General features: G+C 42.6%; 1 protein-coding gene across 1 annotated transcript in view; it reads right to left on the bottom strand.

Annotated features, from left to right (window-relative positions):
- LYPLAL1 (lysophospholipase like 1) overlaps positions 1-18841 on the bottom strand; it is a 59585-nt gene extending 40744 nt beyond the window's left edge. Inside the window, exons 1-2 of the mRNA XM_075925212.1 lie at positions 18612-18841; positions 13058-13157 (exon numbers count right to left, since the gene is read on the bottom strand). Coding sequence (XP_075781327.1) covers positions 13058-13157; positions 18612-18696 — 185 coding nt within the window. The 5' untranslated portion in view covers positions 18697-18841. The remainder of the gene's footprint in view (positions 1-13057; positions 13158-18611) is intronic.
- Between the last annotated feature and the right edge of the window lie 1100 nt (positions 18842-19941).

Genomic DNA, 19941 nt, shown 5'->3' with positions numbered 1-19941 from the left:
GGGACTTGTTTAGGGTTTGTTTTTGCTGTAGGGGGGTGTTTTGGTTTGTTTTTGCCGGACTAACAGGATTTAGGTGAGAAGGCTGATTAACATAGAGATAGCAGTGGCCATAACCCAAGCAGTGGAGGACACAATGAGACTGAGTGGATGTGGCAGCTGTGGTATGTATATGATTCTGGAGGGATACCTGAAAGGAGTGTTGTTTGTATGAAATGCCGCCTAATAGAACGGATGGAAGAAAAGATCCGAGGATTGGAGATGCAGGTGGAAACTCTGGTCGAGTTTAGAAGGGGGTTTGAGCAGATGATGGAGCAAAGGCATGAGGTGGCTGAAGGGGAAAGCTTAGACATGCAGACTGAAGCAGGATCAAAGGCCTCTGAGGGGGGACTCCTGGGCAAAGAAAATGGACAGTGGAAGCATATGACTATGAGAACCATGCAGAGGAAAAGATGGGCCAGTGAAGGAGAAATAGAGCTCAAGAACAGGTATGCGGAGTTGGAGAATGGAGAAGGATATAGCAGGTGGCCACTGAAGGTGGAAAGGCAAGGAATAAGAGAAGACTGGCTAGTCCCATACATAAAGGGGAAGAGTCAATGGAGACAACACCAATAATGAGCACCAGGAGGATACAGGATGGGTTGAAGAAGATTACAAGGGAAGATAGGAATGGAAAGGACTTGCAGCCAGAAGAAACAAAGGATAGACCAGAGAATCACACTGTCACCAGGAAAAGGCAGGTCCATGTGATTAGGGACTCCTTATTGAGAAGAATAGACAGGCCTGTAACCAGAGCTGATCCAGAGAACAGAAGGGTGTGCTGTCTGCCAGGTGCTAAGATACAGGATGTGGAACTAAGGTTGAAGAGGATCCTAAAGGCAGCGGGAAAGAATCCATTGATCATCCTTCATGTAGGAACAAATGATACGGCTAGATCCTCGCTGGAACGAATCAAGGGAGACTATGCCAGGTTCGGAAGGATGCTTTAGGAAATCGAGGCTCAGGTGATTTTCAGTGGGATTCTGCCTGTTCCTAGAGAAGGGCAACAAAGGTGTGATGCACAATAAGTGGCTCAAGCAGTGGTGCTATAAGGAGGGCTTTGGGATGTATGGCCACTGGGAGGCATTCACGGACAGAGGACTGTTCTCTTGGGATGGACTTCACCTAAGTAGGGAAGAAAACACACTTCTAGGATGGAGGCTGGCACAACTGATTAAGAGAGCTTTAAACTAGGAATTTGGGGGAGACGGTTGGAGATGTCCAGGTAATCTCTACATCGGATTTTAGCATTGAGAGGGAGGAAAACTAAGTAAGAAAAGACATAGCCGGGGGGGGGGGGGGGGGTAGGAGAATGTACATAAGGAGGAAGGGCAAAGTGGATACTAGTCTAATAGGTCATATTGGAGGTACAATGTCCATGCCAAATGGTTAAAGAATGTGAGCGAGGTGAAACAGCAAAAATTAAGATGTTTGTATACCAATGCAAGGAGCCTAGGTAACAAAAAGGAGGAACTAGAGCTACTGGTCCAGGAAGTGAAACCAGATATTATAGGAATAACCGAAACATGGTGGAATACTAGGCATGACTGGAGTACAGGTATTGAAGGTGTGTGCTGTTTAGGAAAGACAGAAATAAAGGTAAAGGTGGTGGAATAGCATTGTATATCAATGATGAGGTAGACTGCAAAGAATTAAAAAGTGAAGGAGTGGAGAAGACAGAGTGTCTGGGCAAAAATCACATTGGGGAAGAAAACTATTAGATCCTCCCCTGGGATAGTGTTTGGGGTGAGCTATAGACCACCAGGATCTAATTTGGATATGGATAGAGACCTCTTTAATGTGTTTAAAGAAGTAAATACTAATGGAAATCATGGGAGACTTCAACTTTCCAGATATAGATTGGAGAACAAATACTCGTAATAATAATAGGACTCAGATTTTCCTAGATGTGATAGCTGATGAATTCCTTCATCAAGTAGTTGTTGAACCAACAAGGGGGGAAGCCATTTTAGATTTGGTTTTGGTGAGTAGCAAGGACCTCATAGAAGAAATGGTTGTAGGGGACAACCTTGGCTCGAGCAATCATGAGATAATTCAGTTCAAACTAAATGGAAGGATAAACAAAAATAAATCTGAGACTAGGGGTTTTTTATTTCAAAAGGGCTAATTTTAATAAATTAAGGAAATTGGTTAGGGAAGTGGATTGGACTAAAGAATTTATGGATCTAAAAGTGGAGGAGGCCTGGGATTATTTTAAGTTAAAGTTGCAGAAGCTATCAGAAGCCTGTATCCCAAGAAAGATGAAAAAAATATATAGGTAGGTGTTTTAGACCAAGCTGAATGAGCAAGAAACTCAGGGAGGTGATTAAGAAAAAGCAGAAAGCATATAAGGAGTGGAAGATAGGAGGGATCAGCAAAGAAAGCTACCTTATTGAGGTTCAAGCACGTAGGGACAAAGTGAGAGAGGCTAAAAGTCATGTTGAGTTGGACCTTGCAAAGGGAATTAAAACCAATAGTAAAAGGCTTTATAGCCATATAAATAGGAAAAAAACAAAAAAAGAGGAAGTGGGACCGCTAATCACTGAGGATGGAGTGTAGGTTAAGGATAATCTAGGCATGGTCCAATATCTAAACAAATACGGTAAAACTCCAATAGTCCAGCACTCCTGATAGTCCAGCATCAAAATGGCAAGACCCTAGTGAGTGAGCTTTGGCAAAAAATGAGTCACAAGGTAACAGCGGCAACAAAACTTGAACTGAGCAAAAAGGGTAAAAAAGGCTTAAAAAAACTAAAACATTACAGTATACTGTATACAGTATGTACAATAAAAAGGGTTAAGAACACTTTATATAATGTATACAGTGTGTGTGTGTGTGTGTGTGTGTGTGTGTGTGTGTGTGTGTGTGTATATATAAAAAAAAAAAACCAGTTTATAGTACCTCCTGATAGTCTGGCATATCTGATAATCCGGCACCACCTAGGTCCCATAGGTTTCTGTACTTTGCTTCAGTCTTTAATGAGGCTAATGAAGAGTTTAGGAATAATGGCAACATAACAAATGGGAATAAGGATATGGAGGTAGATATTACCAAATCCGAGGTAGAAGCCAAACTCGAACATCTTAATGGGAGTAAATCAGGGGGCCCCGATAATCTTCATCCAAGAATAGTAAAGGAACTGGCACATGCAATTACAAGTCCTTTAGCAAAAATGTTAAATGAATCTCTAAACTCAGGGGTTGTACCATTTGACTGGAGAACTGCTAATATAGTTCCTATTTTTAAGAAAGGGGAAAAAAGTGACCCGGGTAACTACAGGCTTGTTAGTTTGACATCTGTAGTATGCAAGGTCTTGGAAAAATTTTTGAAGGAGAAAGTAGTTAGGGACATTGAGGTTAATGGCAATTGGGACAAATTACAACATGGTTTTACAAAAGGTAGATCGTGCCAAACCAACCTGATCTCCTTCTTTGAGAAAGTAACATATTTTTTAGATAAAGGAAATGCAGTGAATCTAATCTACCTCGATTTCAGTAAGGCATTTGATACAGTACCACATGGGGAATTATTGGTTAAATTGGAAAAGATGGGGATCAATATGAAAATTGAGAGGTGGATAAGGAACTGGTTAAAGGGGAGACTACAGTGAGTCATACTGAAAGGTGAACTGTCAGGCTGGAGAGAGGTTACTAGCAGAGTTCCTCAGGGATCAGTTCTGGGACCATTATTATTTAATTTTTTTATTATTGACCTCGGCACTAAAAGCGGGAGTGTGCTAATAAAGTTTGCAGATGACACAAAGTTGGGAGGTATTGCCAATTCAGAAAAAGATTGGGAAATCATACAGGAAGATCTGGATGATCTTGTAAATTGGAGTAATAGTAATAGGATGAAATTTAATAGTGAGAAGTGTAAGGTTATGCATTTAGGGATTAATAACAAGAATTTTAGTTATAAGCTGGGGACACATCAGTTGGAAGTAATGGAAGAGGAGAAGGACCTCGAAGTCCTGGCTGATCACAGGATGACTATGAGCCACCATTATGACATGGCTGTGAAAAAGGCTAATACAGTCTTGGGATGCATTAGGCGAGGTATTTCCAGTAGGGATAAGGAGGTCTTAGAGCCGTTATACAAGGCATTGGTGAGACCTCATTTGGAATACTGTGTGCAGTTCTGGTCTCCCATGTTTAAGAAGGATGAATTCAAACTGGAACAGGTACAAAGAAGGGCCTCTAGGATGATCCGAGGAATGGAAAACCTGACTTATGAAAGGAGACTCAAGGAACTTGGCTTGTTTACCTGAACCAAAAGAAGGCTGAGGGGAGATATGATTGCACTCTTTAAATATATTAGAGGGATAAATGCCAGGGAGGGAGAGGAATTATTTAAGCTCAATACCAATGTGGACTCAAGAACAAATGGATATAAGCTGGCTAGTAGGAAGTTTAGACTCGAAATTAGGTGAAGGTTTCTAACCATCAGAGGAGTGAAGTTCTGGAACAGCCTTCCAAGGGAAGTAGTGGGGGCAAAAGACCTATCTGGCTTCAAGATAAAGCTAGATGGGTTTATGAAGGGGATGGTTTGATGAGGTAACATGATCTTGGCAATTAATTGACCTTTCACTATCAGTGGTAAATAGGCCAATGGTGGGAAGATAGAAGTTGCTAGAGAGAACTTTTTTCTGGGTGTCTGGCTCGTGAGTCTTGCCCATATGCTCAGGGTTCAGCTGATCCCCATATTTGGGGTCGGGAAGGAATTTTCCTCCAGGGTAGAGTGGCAGAGGCCCTGGAGGTTTTTTGCCTTCCTCTGTAGCATGGGGCACAGGTCACTAGCAGGAGGATTCTCTCCATCTTGGGGTCTTTGAACCATTATTACAAGGACTTCAATATCTGAGATATAAGTGAAAGATTATTCTAGCAGTTGGTGGATGAGATTCTGTGGCCTGCATTGTGCAGGGGGTCAGACTAGATGATCAAAATGGTCCCTTCTGACCTTAAAGTCTATGAGTCTATGAGAAATGCTTACAGGCCCAATTTTGCCCACCCCAGAGATGGTCTGGTGTACTTGATCTTTCTCAGCACAAGGTAAAGGACTATATCAGTGGTTCTCAATCAGCAGTCTGGGGCTCCCTTTGGGCTCACTAACAGATTTCATGGGGTCCTCCAACCATGACTAGAATTAGACTTGTGGGGGCCTGTGAAGGGGTCCCTGCTGGCGCTGCGGGGGAGCCCTTACCGGCCATGTGCCCCGGGGCCGCAGCACGGCTGAAGACTGCTGGCCCCGCCGTAAGGATGGGGAGGGAACATAGAAGGGCCCAACGACCAGAACTGGGGGACAAGGGACTCGGGGCACCAGACCGACCCCCACGTGCGCAGTCACAGGACCCGTGAAGAAAGCTGAAATCCCACAGCATGGGGCTGAAGTTTGGGGTGCTGAGCCCAGCCACCTGGGGCTGAAGTCAAAGTATGAGACAACATAGCTTTGCAGGGAACCCGGGACATGGGGCCCCAATTTTCCTGCTTGCTGTCCCCTAACCTCAACTCTGGCTTTAATATGCAGAAAACCAGTTTTTGTGGTACAGCTGGGCCATGAAGTTTAAGGAAAGTTTTGAGGCCCTGGCCTAGATGACATCTCAATGTCCTTTTTAGCCCTACAATTCTATAACACAGACCGATATACCATACAAGTGTCACTCAAACCTCAAGATAAAGTGTAAGTGGGACATTAAGTGGTGCTACACAGACCTCATACAAGCAAAGTTGTGAATTAACCTTTAAATATTTACTGGTAAGTGAGGTGAGACCATTAGAATTTTTGGCAAGAGTTATGTGGTTTAGTGGGAATTAGTGGGCCAATATCTGTTTTTAGTTAGACAAGTTTAAAATTCAAATAACTCCACTGTAGCTTCTCTTAGAGATGGTGGAAAAAAGGATTAAAACTACAGGATGCTACACTGTCATTACTAGGGATTTCACTGCAACAGAACAGTATTCAGCCCAGTGAATTTTATACCATCACATTACAGGCAGTCCCCAAGTTACGCGGATCCGACTTATGTCGGATCCGCACTTACGAATGGGGCTCTCTCGCCCCGGAGCTCGCAGGCAGCGGGACCGCCCAGAGCGCAGCGGTCCCGCCACCTCGACCTCCGGGGTGAGAAAAGCTGCTCCGGGTGCCCCTGGTCTGCTGGGGACCGTCTCCAGCAGACCAGGGACACCTGGAGCAAAGCCAGGGAGGCGGAGGGGTCCTGCGCCTCTGAGGGTTTGCTCTGGCAAAGCCTCAGAGGTGCGGGACTCCGCCGCCGCTGCGGCTTTGCTCCGGGTGTCCCTGGTCTGCTGGAGACAGCCCCCAGCAGACCAGAGGCACTGGGAGCAAAGTGTCAGCGGCAGCGGGGTGCCGCGCCTCCCCGGCTTTGCCAGAGCAAAGCCTCAGAAGCGCGGGACCCCGCAGCCGCTGCGGTTTTGCTCCCGGTGCCTCTGGTCTGCAGGGACCTACCTGGCAGCCCAGCTGTTCTGTCCCAGGCTCGAGATTCAGCCGCTGTTGAAACTGATCAGTGGCTGATTCCAGGAAGCTGGGGGCAGAGCAATTCTGCCTCCAGCTTCCTGAAACTGACCAGGGGCTGACTACAGCAGCAGCGGCTGAAATCTGGAGCCAGTTCCGACTTGCATACAAATTCAACTTAAGAACAAACCTATAGTCCCTATCTTGTACGTAACCCGGGGACTGCCTGTATTTTACTGTTATGAATATTTCTGTCTCCAAAGCACATCATTTTTTAAAAACTTCTACAAAACTGTAGAATTTAATATTTGAGTTCAAAATGCCTTACAAACTATCTCCTCCCAAGTGTCCTGCTATTAGTGACTGCAGACCCACTATCGCTTTGCTGAATAAAAACGGCCAGGGGCATACCAGAAACTCTATTTAGAATCAGTAGCACGTTATAGGCAGGGGCTGCTACAGACTAGCAGGCCCAGGCACATCACAGGCAGGGGCTACTCTTGACAATTGGTGCAGCCCCTGTCAGCAGTGGGGCCCCCATGGGGCTGGAGCAGCCACTTGCCCCCACCAGGCAACTGCTCCAGCCCCCACCAGTTAATTGGAACTGGTTAATCATCACCAGTCAAGGGTGATGCTTATTGGTTAAACTTTCACATCCCTAAAGAAAAGACATTAAATTTATACAAACATACTTTCTCCATGCTGCAGAATATTGGGATGGTGTAAATTCCAAGATAACTTTCCACATCTATGTGATCAGAACAAAGAGAAATAGCTTGACAATATCGGAAATCCACTTAGGTGTCCAGTAAAATCCAACTTGTACACATCTACTTTGTTTTAAAAGTTATGAATGAGGTTAGGGGACATAAAACTGAGAGATTAACAACATTTGCTTGAGCCCAACATAGTACGGATAGGCACAGTGCAGGATCCCTCACACAGCTCTGCCAATCCATCTCAGTCTTGACCTACAATATTCCTGCTGCTTTTCCAATCCTAGGCCTCTCATGATTAGAGACTACAGCCAATGTAGTTGAATGTGCCAAACTCTGGCGTTTTTGTGATGTGGCGAAATGGAGATTAGTATGAAATGAAACTCACCTCCACTCAAGAACTAAATGAAGATTTGAACTCAGGTGAAAGGCTGGAATATCAGTCCAACCTATTCAACAGCCTCTAGCAGGCATATGTTTACAACTGAGAAAGGACAGGATATTTTGCAAAATATGTAACACAAAACTATGGAAACAGTCTTTTGGCCATAAGATGATATACTAGTAGAGGTCAAAAATATCCACATAATGGTCCAAATTGTGTATTTATAGTTTACTTTCTGACTTACAATAGGAAAGGCTGTCAGAAGGGATTGCTAGATAGTATAACAAATCTTTGACCTAGATTTTTCAAGAGAATTATAAAGGTAAAGTATATATTTATTAAAAATAATTGGAGACGCAGTGGTTTAAACTTTTCCACATTAGCTGCTCCAATGCCAATTTAAACTATGGGTTTTTGGGGTTTTTTTGTAGAAACTCTAAATTGGGTAGTATTCAGTTTCCTGATTTAGCCATTCAATAGAAACGGAATGTTTAAGAAACAGTGGTAGCAGGAGAAACAGTATTTAAAGAAGCAGCAGTTCTGACACAAATAAAAGGAAAAAAGGTGTTCATCAACATTATTGGGCCAGAAAGCCTAATTCCATTAAACAATTTAAATCTGGCTACAGCGACATTAGAAAGTAGGTTTAGCTCTACATATGTACAAATGTTTTCATCTTTTGAATAGGAATAATGCCAAGAACAGACTGAAGTTGTAGACTGACCATGAAGTACATAGCTCGCTCTGAGTCCTAGCAGTTATTGCACTGCCTTTGTAACATTTGGTGCAATTTAATGTCAAGAATAAAAAGTGAAGAGGTACACCACTGAAGACCTTGTCACTGGAAGGGCTTTTTTTGTTTTAAAAAAACCCAACCATTAAGGCACTGGTGATAAACCAAAATCTAATGCCACATCAAGTAATGACTGAAGATACAAGTACCAGCTTGGTGGCCAATGAGTTCGGTAGTACATTCCCATTTCACAAAGGACAAATGACCTAAAAAAAAAATCAAACAGGGCACTAACTGGTAGTCATAACAGACACATCAGGAAATGGGGGCCAAATCCTGCAAGGTGCTCAGTGCTTTCAACTGGTGTCTTCAGTCAGCATCATTCAAATTACTTCATTTAATCATCTTCTGAGATCAACATATCAACATCAGAAGCCAAAACGCAGTTCAGCCTCTCAAAGTGAAATACCCAACAGAGACATCGTAAGGATGTACAAGGTTTTCCATGTCTAGAGGGATAGCCAGGTTAGTCTGTAACTTACAAAAAGTGTATCTGTTCTGGGGACAGAAGGTCTTCAATCTCCAGGGTGGTTAACCTAGTCAAAAGTACACTTTTGTTTTTAGCAACTGAGTGCCAACCATATTTTGCAGATTATTTTTTAAAAGCAACCAGCTTCCATTACAGAAAAGTGTAATAAAAAATATAATCCCTTCTCCAGGCTTTTTAAACCTCCTACAACTCTATTCCAAAGTTTAAAATTAGCATGCCCCTTTCGAAAAAGGGGCCAGTGTAGACGTAGCCACACTGTGCCACACAGAAAGCTTGAGGGAAATATGCACCCCATATTTTTTTTAAAAATCTTAAAATTCTGCAAAGTTCTGCATATTTTGTCAAATACCACAATGTAATCACAGCATTTTCAATTATTTGGTAATTTATTTGAAAATACTTGTCAGCAAATAACTGAAAATTGTGTGATTATATTGTGTTATTTTGACAAAAGGTGCAGGGTTTTGCAGAATTTTAAATATTGGGCACAGAGTTTTTAATTGGGCTGCGGAGCTGAATTCCCTAAGGAATAGAATTTGACTTATATCATTCCTCAATCAACACCAAATCATGTTACATTTTAAAAGCTAATCAAGCAGGATGAATATATATTTTTAGGGATTTTATTCTGGAGTTTGTTCTCTGGTTGATCCAAAAAGCTCTATCTAGGATAGTTGGTGAGTTAAACTCCAGTATGTCTTATAGGAAATAAAAATTATTATTTTAGTGCTGGAATAAAACAATTTAAAACATTTTTCTAACACAGTATGATAAAATGACACAAGTTCTATTACTTGTCAGATCCATTAAAAATTGAAACATTCATACACATGCCTAATTTCTGAAGCTTCTCTTTGCTTTTATTCATTAGAGTCAAAACTGCCTTGTAATCAGGCTGTGATGAACAACTGCAGATTTCTAACCTGCACAGGCTCTACTCAAACACACAGCAAGCCCTTGATATTTTATCAACCACAGGGTCAGGGGCTTAATATACCTGGACACCTACTTTGGGGTAATTTAAGGCCTGATTTTCAGAGGTACTGAAAACTTTAACTGGTGCTCTATACCATGGGGTGGGGGAAGAGAAGGAGAGGATATCAAGCAATACAATATTTAGGATCCTAACATTTGTCACTCCATTTTTGGTTTTTCTTTTCTATGGAAATAGGAAAGAGAAATCATTACAGATTTTACAAAGTGTATAACATCCATTAGATTTAAATACCAAAACGACAAAAACCTATACTGGCCAAGCAAAAGTTATTTACAATACAACCAGTAAAACATCTCTTTACAAACTTCCTTTGTTTGTGAATAGTTCCAAATGGTGGCAAGCATTACAGTGCTTAAGTGCATTTGTTTTATTTCACTATGTCAGTTAATGGTGCTTATCCTCAGGAACAAGGAGGCTGTAAAGCAATATTCCATAATGTTCTTCTCAGCTGCCAGTCAAAAACAAATGCACTACAGGTATTTTTCTTTGGATATACCCCTTTCACACTAGGGGAACAGGATGGAAAAATCCTGCTAAAAGCTGCCAAGAATCAAATCATGCTTAATCTTGCTTTGCTTTGGAAAAGAATTAAGAGAATAAACTCAACAAACAAGGCAACTGTTTAGTCACATGTTTTACATTACAATGTAGTATTTTTCTTTACCTGCAATCTTTATTGATATCTTACAGTCTGTGTAAGAATCAAAAAAGCTGCTTGATAAATCATAAATACTGATTTCATCATTTATATTTACGGTCCTACCAAATTCACAGCCATGAAAAATGTATCATGAGCCATGAAATCTAGTCTCCTTCCATGAAATCTGGTCTTTTATATGCTTTTACCTTACACTACACAAATTTCACAGAGAAGACCAGCATTTCTCAAATTGGTGTTCCTGTCCCAAAAGGGAATTGCAAGGGAATTGGAAGGTTACTGGAGGGAGTGTCACAATATTGCCACTCTTATTTCTGCACTGGCTTCAGATAGATGGCTGGAGAATAGCAGCTGCTGAATGACAGCCAATCTCTGATGGCAGCACAGCAGAAATAAAGGTGGCAATGACATACCATCTTTGCTTCTGTGCTGCTGTTGACTTGGTCTTCAGAGCTAGGACCACGGCCATAGTCACCTCTCTCCAGCTGCCAAACTCTGAAGCAAGTGCTGTCGCCAGCAACAGCACAGAAGCAGGAGTAGTAGTACTATAACTCCCTCCCTACAATAATCTGGTGACTCTCCTCTCCATTTTGGTGAGGACCCCTATAATTACAATACCATGAAATTTTAGATTTAAATTGCTGAAATCACATATTTCTTATTCTTAAAATTCTATGACTGAGAAATTGACTAAAATAAACCTTGAATTTGGTAGAGCCTCATTTATAACGTTGCCCTTAGCTACTACAGATATTTACAAATAATAAAATCAAAGGACAAGATTGTGGATCTGGACACAATGGAATGGGAAAGTGGAGCTCTAGTGGCTGAAGAGATGTGGCCTGAGGCATTTTACCGGCATCGGACACACACTGGAAAGTTGAAGTTTACAAACGTTATGGCAAACCCTCATCTACTGTCAGTATAAATGGAGAGGATGGAGCTTTTTGGGCCCCAATGAATGCCATGAATCATGCTAGCTGCACACTTAACCTAGTGGTCAACAGAGCAGTATGTTGTTTGAATAAAATCATTCCCATGGTGCAGTAGATCAACTCCACTATTTCCCTTCAATCCCTCCATAAAACACACTTCTCAAAAGATTTTCAAAGTTTTCCTCACAACCCTGAATTGCTCTCATCTATGTACAATGAGTTAGTTATGTTGCAAGCAAAACTCAAATAAGCAGCCTGTTTTTTCAGAGGCGCTTGGCTTGTGGCTGAAAACCAGGCCATTTATTTGGATAGTTAAATATGGATTTAAGCACCTAGCTTTAGGCATCCAGTCTGAAAATATTGGCCATACTTGTAAATTCCTTGAGGCAAGTACCACAAGCTCCCTCTATTCACATGGTCTCCAACATGCTAGCCACTAGCGGCTATCTGGCCAGTTGAGTGTGGCTAGTTTGCTTGAATAATATGGCTATTTGGCCAGCTGAGTGTGATTAGTTCAGAACTTTAGTCAGCTTCGGAACTGATTGGACACCTTGGGTCTATTTCCTATATACCATAAAGCACACTGTGGCACTTTATTATGACTAAAGAAGTAATAATGGGGCTTCAAATGCTAGCATCTGTGATGAGGAAGCAGGACTCGATTTTTATTATGTGCTCAGTTGTTTGAAATTAAAAACCAAAGCAACCTTGTAATTCAAATGTTTTAACATCCTGGGATGCCACAAATAGTTGAAGATGATCCTTGCATTGTCCCTAGCTATATATTTACTAGGGATGTGAAAGATTAATCAGTAACCGGTGAAGGCTGGAGCTGCTCTCCATGTGCAATGCACGGGGGGCTGCCCCAGGCCCACAAGGGGTCTACCGCGTCTGAAGCAGCCCCAGTCCGTGTTGGTCCTGGGCACCCTGCAAAGAGGGACTGCTCCAGCTGGGGTTGGGAGCTGGGAGCCAGCCCCAGCATGGAGCTGGAAGTGGGAGCCCCGGCAGGCTGGGGGCTACTCCAGCACCTGGATCCTGCTTAATCAGTTAAACATTAGGCCAGCCTAATATTTAACCAGTTAACTGATTAATCAGGATTTTACATCCCTAATATTTACTACAAGGCAAATATTCCTACCAGTCACACCAGACTATAGTTAGAAGCAGTCAGAAGCAAAAATTGATCTGTATAGTAAAGTGTTTGGTTAATTCTGATCATAGATTTATGGGAACAATTAGAGGTAGGGAGGTGGCTTAAAAAAATCATTTAATAACATGGTCACAGTACATGTCACAGAAAAATCCCTATCTATATTAGCCTTGTGAAAAATTCAACAGTAATGCAGACTGGCTTTTACTGTGAATTAGAAGAAAGTATCCTACATAAAATCTCATGCATTTAAAAATAAGATCTTGTGGTTGCAAAGCGTTATTGAGCTCCGAACATCACCACTAAATAAACAGAGAGAATTGCAAAACACAAAGCACTACCTCTACCCAGAGGCATAAGAATATTTTCACAACGATTTTGTCAGAAGAGTAGAGGAATTTAGTCTTAGTAGTAAAAGGCATTGAACGATACCTGGCAGGAGCTGTTGGATAAATTACTTTTATATGCTGGAAAGCTAAATCCTGATTCAGAACTTGTTTGATCCATGCTCTTATTCCTGGACCAGTGTCACCTGCATAACACAAATACACAGGAAATTTAATTCCACATATGGACAGATAGAACCATACAATGCCAAAACTATTTATACTTGAAACTCACTTCATTTACAAGCTTGATTCTGCAAACTTCCCAGCAATTTCTAGAAGTACTAAGCACCCCCAGGCCTCTCTGAAATCAGCATATACTTGAAACCCCTTTGATCACACTCTTAAAGGGGCTATCGATTTCCCAATTAATCACAAAAATCTTGTGTCCTTTTTATAACCTCGATTATTAGCCATTGATAGCAAAGTGATAAAAATGCAAAAAAATACAAAGTAAAGCAGAAACCAAAAAGATTTTCAGCTTGAGTCCTCATTTTTATAAAAATTCATTTTATTGTTTTCAATGTTTAAAGGTACAAATGCTTAAATTAGAAGTCCCAAAAATTTTGTTGAAAATACAAATTTAATTAAATGCAATATTTTTATTAGAAATAGACCTTAACCAAAATCTCAGATCCAAACTCCCTGAGTTTTTGGTAAAAAAAAAAAAAGTTCAAAACTCAGACCCAAACTTTGGCTTCTAGAATTAGGGCAGGTTGTTTAAAATACTAAATTCAAACAGGCCCTTTCTTGAGAGTTGGCAGAGATCAAGCCTGATTTTTGTGACTATGGTCCTCATCCAACAGCAGTTTAGTTCATGATCCTACAAGCAGGTTCACATGCGTAGATCCTTGCAGATCCAATATTTCCAAAGTGCCTTACAAAATACACATTAATTCTCTTCCCTTTTAAAGATCTTATCTTCAGTGAACACATGCAGTGTTCTCAATGTATAAATCATGTTTTTCCCCTACCTCATCTAATTTCATCCACACACACAAAAATGTATAACTCAGTTAAGTGTTTCTTTAAATTGGAGCTAGCTAACCCAACAAAGAAATGGGTTGAAGCTCTAGTGGAACTGAGACTCCAGCAGTTAAAGCAGTGGTGAAACAGAATACTGAGTTACAGCAACTAATCAGCAGCTAATCCAATCACTGTGTGCTACTGATACAAATCACTATATAGCTGAAATAACAACAAATGGTCTGGTAGCACTTTATAGACCAGTGTTTCCCAATTTTATTTGGCCACGGAACCCTTTTCAGCTTAAAAGTATTTCAAGGAACCGATAGGGTTGCCAGGGTAAAATGTGTTAAGCAAAAAAAATTTTTTAAAATTAAAAAAGACCCACCAGAATTGGTCGAACAAAAAAAAAAAAAAAAAAAAGCTGAAAAATAGAATCTGTCTCTTTAAGAAGGGGTGGGAGAGTGCCGAGTTCTCGCAGAACCCTTTCTTTCGCTTCATGGAACCGTGGGGTTCCGCGGAGCACCAATTGGGAAACACTGTTATAGACTAATAAAACATATGTACAGCTGAAGAATTGTTCCTCAGTATAGTCACACTAACTGTTAGAGCCAGACTAACCTGAGTGGGGTAACTCAAGTGTATTGAATCAAGGTAACTACTGCAGTGAAGACAAGCCCTTAGGTGGAAAAGACTTTTTATTGCTTTAGATTTCAACAAAGAAAGCCCCAAGATATCATTTACAAATAAAATGTAAATAAATACTACTGGAATTATGCTTCAGTTAATGAATGGAAGGTAAAAGGACTCTGTCCTACCAGTGCTTACTGCCAAGCACAAAATGTACTACATCATGAATGGCCTTATTTATGTTGAATCACAAATAACTCACAGTAGCAGTACTAATCTACACAGTAAGTCTTTCCAGGATTGGGCCCAAAATTTGTACACTGTTTATTTTGACTTTACCATTTAAAAAAAAATCTATATACAAATTAAAGGCATAACTAGGATTCCATTGTGAATTTATTCCTGCAAACATAAGGAGTAACTTTGCTCGTCTGACTACTTTAGGCTGGTATCGAAGCAGATCTTGTTCTCATCAGTCAAATTTGGAAAACATAGGTTTTCTAAGAGAAACTATTAACAAAATACTTTTAAACGTTTACAAAATAAAATTATTTTCTCTACACATATCTTTCTTTAGTTAGGGAGCATAAGCCTTGATTCTGCAAATCAAAGTTAAGTGTGCGTGCTTATAAGTATTTGCAGGCAGGATTGGGGCCATACATGTTTTCTTTATGACATCACATCTTCTCTTTCTTTGCTGACATTTCATGAGCTCTGAGAGTCAACAGGAGCATGCATAAAGTTAGGAACCAGGGCTCATACACACTACCACTTACGTCAGTATAACTGAAGTGACTCAGGCTACGTCAACACGAAAGGGGAAGGTTGAATAAATATACTCAACTCTAGCTACATTAATTACGTAGCTGGAGTTGACGTGCCTTGACTCACGTTTCCCCACAGTCTCCACAGTGGGAGGCCGACAAGATCCAACGCTCCCGTAAGCTTCCTTTACCCCCTCACAGGAGTGCCACCACCAACAGGGACACCCTCTGAATTCAATTTAGCGCGTCTTAGTTAGACCGACTAAATCAAACTCCAGAAGTGGAGGAATGAAGACACGATCTCTGAGGTGTGAATAATCCACTCTCTAAGGACATACGTCACATTGACCTACGCTCCAGTGTGGACAGTGCTATGTCAGCAGGAGCGCTTCTCCCACCAACACAGCTTCTGACTCTCACAGATAGTTTAAATATGCCAATGGATGAGCTCTCTCGCAGCAGCAGAGACCATATTCTAGTGTAGACAAGCAGCTGGAGAGCTTCTAATGTAGCTTATTCTGTCTGAACAGCTTGCAGAAAGAAGACTCATTAGTTAAGAGACTTTGACCCTCATGTACCAACTCTCAGCACCCTAAGTGTGATTACCAGGGCTTCTATTTAGATGCAATTAATTTCAGTTCAATAAAAATAACATCAAAAGGTAACGCAGTTACGAACAGGGTTTGCTGCCCGTCTCCCTGGTCTGCTGAGACGGGGAGCAAAGTCTCTGAGGACGCCGGCAGCGGGACAGCCGCAGCGCGTCTGGGCTGTCCGCTGCCCGCGTGCTCCGTGGCTTTGCTCCCCGTCTCCCTGGTCTGCTGGGGTGCGTCTTGGTCCGCCGCCCGTGTCTCCCTGGTCTGCTGGGGGGGGGCGCAGCTAGTACACCCCCCCAGAACCAGGCTTTTCTCCGGACGCCTGTGGTAGAGCAGCTGGGGCGCTGCCGGTTGGTCCCGCAGCGCCGCTCTGGGCGCTACTGTACCAACCCGGCAGCACCCCAGCTGCTCTGCCCCAAGCATCCTGATTCAGCCGCTGCTGGTCAGTTTCAGCAGCGGCTGAATCAGGACGCCTGGGGCAGAGCAGCTGCGGTGCTGGTGGGCGCTGGTGGAGCAACCCAGCAGCACCCCAGCTGCTCTGCCCCAGGCGTCCCCAAGTCAGCCGCTGCTGAAACTGACCAGCGCTGACTACAGGAAGCCCGAGGCAGAGTTGCTCTGCTTCCTGGAATCAGCCGCTGATCAGTTTCAGCAGCAGCTGACTTGGGGACGCCTGGGGTTCTTAAATTGAATCTGTATGTAAGTCGGAACTGGTGTCCACATTCAGCCTGTTGAAACTGATCAGAGGCTGATTCCAGGAAGCCCGGGGCAGAGCAACTCTGCCTCAGGCTTCCTGTAGTCAGCCACTGGTCAGTTTCAGCAGCGGCTGAATCTGGACGCCAGTTCTGACTTACATACAGATTCAACTTAAGAACAAATCTACAGTCCCTATCTTGTACGTAACCCAGGGACTGCCTGTATATTGTTTCACACTAATACTGGATGTAGTGCATGAGGAGTACCCCATTACTCTCCCATTCAATCTGGGTTCAACTAATTGTTTTGTTACAATTAAGTGGTAGCAAATGTTAAGGGGAAAAAATTGATTCATGGGATTGCCACTCAGTTTTGCTCTGCCTTACAACTGCTGTCTAGAGGGCATCAAAAGATGTAACATGCCAGCCTGCACTAACTTGCTACCCCATGCTTTGGAAATACCCTCCTCCCTACACACACCAAACTATTAAACAAAACCAGATAGAAGAGGACTCTTACTTTTCCTGACAGCTCCGTTGTAAATATTATGAATAGAGTTATAACAAAAAAGAAAAATTGTGACATACTTAAACCACTTTTGGAATTATCCTCTAACCATAATCTTCCCCCATCTCTACAAAATAATAAGAAATTATTTACTTCAATTAGAGTTAACAGGAGAAGCTGACTATATTGTACTAACTCCCCTTCAGTTGTGTGCTTTGTGAATTCAAACAGCTTTGAGTGTCCTGGTTTAATAAACTAAATTCAAACTGGATTATAAAAACACACATAAATTATGAGAACTAATTCCAGCACTGACAGTTGCTTGCAGGCAGCACAACAGAAAGGAATCATAAAGCCTCAATCTAGCAAACCCTTATATATATCCTTAATTAAGGAGACAGTGTCAATTTAAAGATTACACTTCCACTTGTTGCTTGTAACAACGTTGTTAAAAATATCATCATCTACGATGACCCTAGTTTATAATGGAAGAAATTTTATTCTGATTTGTTCGTTTTATGAAAAAAATGCTGTTAATTACACATAATTTCACTGTTTCATTTGTATGGTCAGGTCAGACTTGGATTAAGAATTTCAAAAGTATTTACACATACAGGAGCAATACTCCCATCATTTTAGGCACTTCTGAAAAAAATCTCACCCCAGTCCTGTAAATGTGTATGCCCTCAATTATTTTTTACTTAAGAAGGTAATCCACTGCATGAATTCAGTTATCCATGTACTTTAAGCCTTTTCTAGACTAGGATACATATGTTAATTAACACGCCTTAAACATATGTTGAACTGGTGAAACTAAAGCTGAGAAGACTAAATTTCATGCATGTATGTTAAAGTACATCCTCCCTTGTCTACACTAGGCTTAAAATGCATCAGTTAGGATGTGTTAGCTACCACATCTTTTATCTTACTCTAAATATGGCCTAAGTGTTTGTATGATTTCTAGCATAACTTTGCCTGTTATTTGCACGCAGACTCCAAGCAGGAAGTGTCTTTTGATAGGGAAGGAACATTGTGGATATAAACTCACAAAAGCTAGCAGTGGAATTTGGGAGCTGATACAGAACCTCAAACTAAATTTCATATCGTTTTTGAAATGATCTAGATTTCAAACAAACCGTGTCCCCCTGTTGCTCACAAGTGGACTTGGTTAAGATGAGAGTCTGATTTTGAGCCCTTACTCTCAGGAATCATCCCATTAAAGGTAAAGGTGCTACTCACATCAGTACAGACCTGAGCTTTCAGCCTAAGTTCAGGCTGGTCCATACCTGTGCAATAACCACTACCACGCCCCCCTAGGGCCCCAAATCAGTGACCCGGCAGAGTGGAGCAGGGTCCCGGGCTGACGCCAGCCCAGCGCCCCGCTGCAGAATGCGGCGGCGTCCCGGCCCCCTGCACGTGCCGCGGGCGCAAGGCTTGGAGGCCGCACCTGAGCCGTGCAGCAGGACGACCGAGGCGCTGTGCCTGCCCGCCGGGGACACCACGCTCCGCTGCAGCGCGGCCGAGACCGCCATGACCTCAGCTCCCCCCGCCAAGCGCAGGACCGGTCCAGCAGCTTCCCTGTCAGCCCCCTCCTCGCGCCGGCGCGGCTCGCTCCTGGGGCCGTAGGTGGCTGGGAGCCTGCGCGGCGGGGCGGGGCGGCAGTGCGCCGGGCTATCCGCGGGGCGGGTCTGGGGAGAAATGGGGTGAGTCATTTCCGCACGCGGCCTGCTGGCGTCCCCTTCCCAACTGCTCTCCTCACAGGCCTCCCTCCGTGCAGCCGTGTTTATCGCCCTGCTTGGAACTGAGTTACAGCCGCACTAAGCGACAAGGGGACCCCTGTACGCTTGCTGAGTTGCAACACAAAAACCTCAGCCAGCTAGGGTTGCCGGGTGGTCTCAACAAAAATACCGGACACACTTGACATTACATCACAATCTACATTACATCTTATTTGGAAAATACCAGACGTTTATATTTTCTCATTTATATTTTCTCAATTTGTTTCCCAAGCAGAAAGCTGAAATACTGGACTGTCCCGTTCAAAACTGGACACCTGACAATCCTACGCCAGCAGGGTCGAGTCTGTCCCTTACAACTGGCGAGCTGATGTACTGGGTATCCTTACTGTTGCTATGCCAGGAGAACTCCTTCGCATGAGGCAGCAATCTCAGCTTCTGCTAAGTAAAGTTTTATGTTGCAAAACAAGTCCCCAAGATCAGCTCAGACACATTATATAGAACAAGGATGAGCAGGAAAATACTCCAAACTGGGGTGCTTAAAGTGCTAGCTATTATTTTTAGGTAGTAATAACCTATTAATACTATAGTCACAAGTCAGGGCATCTTTGATCCCTCTCTCTGTTTTAAGTGCACTACCTCCAGTTAATAGACATCATGCTGTCCCTTCAGTACTTCCATGATTTTCCCACTCATAGTTTAGGTCATCCACTAGAAACTGCAGCAGTCCTGCTGTAGTGCTTCAGGGGAGACACTCCTTACTGTGATGGGTGTGGTTCTCACAGTGCTATAGTTTATCCATCTTCAGAGCTCTTTGCTAGTTAACAGAAGAATTCTTCTATCAGCCTAGCGCTGTCCATGCTGGGTCAGCCTAACTATGTTGCTAGGCTGTGGATTTTTCACACCTTTGAGGAATGTAGCTGGGCCAACCAAAATTTTTAGTGTTTATCTGGCCTTAAAATGGGTGTTGGAGTACAGCCTCCCTGGTACCAATCAGAAGTGCACAGTGGGCCTGACTAGGTTCAGTAATAACACATATTA

This window comes from Pelodiscus sinensis, chromosome 3 (assembly GCF_049634645.1).
Source record: "Pelodiscus sinensis isolate JC-2024 chromosome 3, ASM4963464v1, whole genome shotgun sequence".
Taxonomy (NCBI): Eukaryota; Metazoa; Chordata; order Testudines; family Trionychidae; genus Pelodiscus; species Pelodiscus sinensis.
This window is presented reverse-complemented; position numbering and strand designations above follow the sequence as displayed.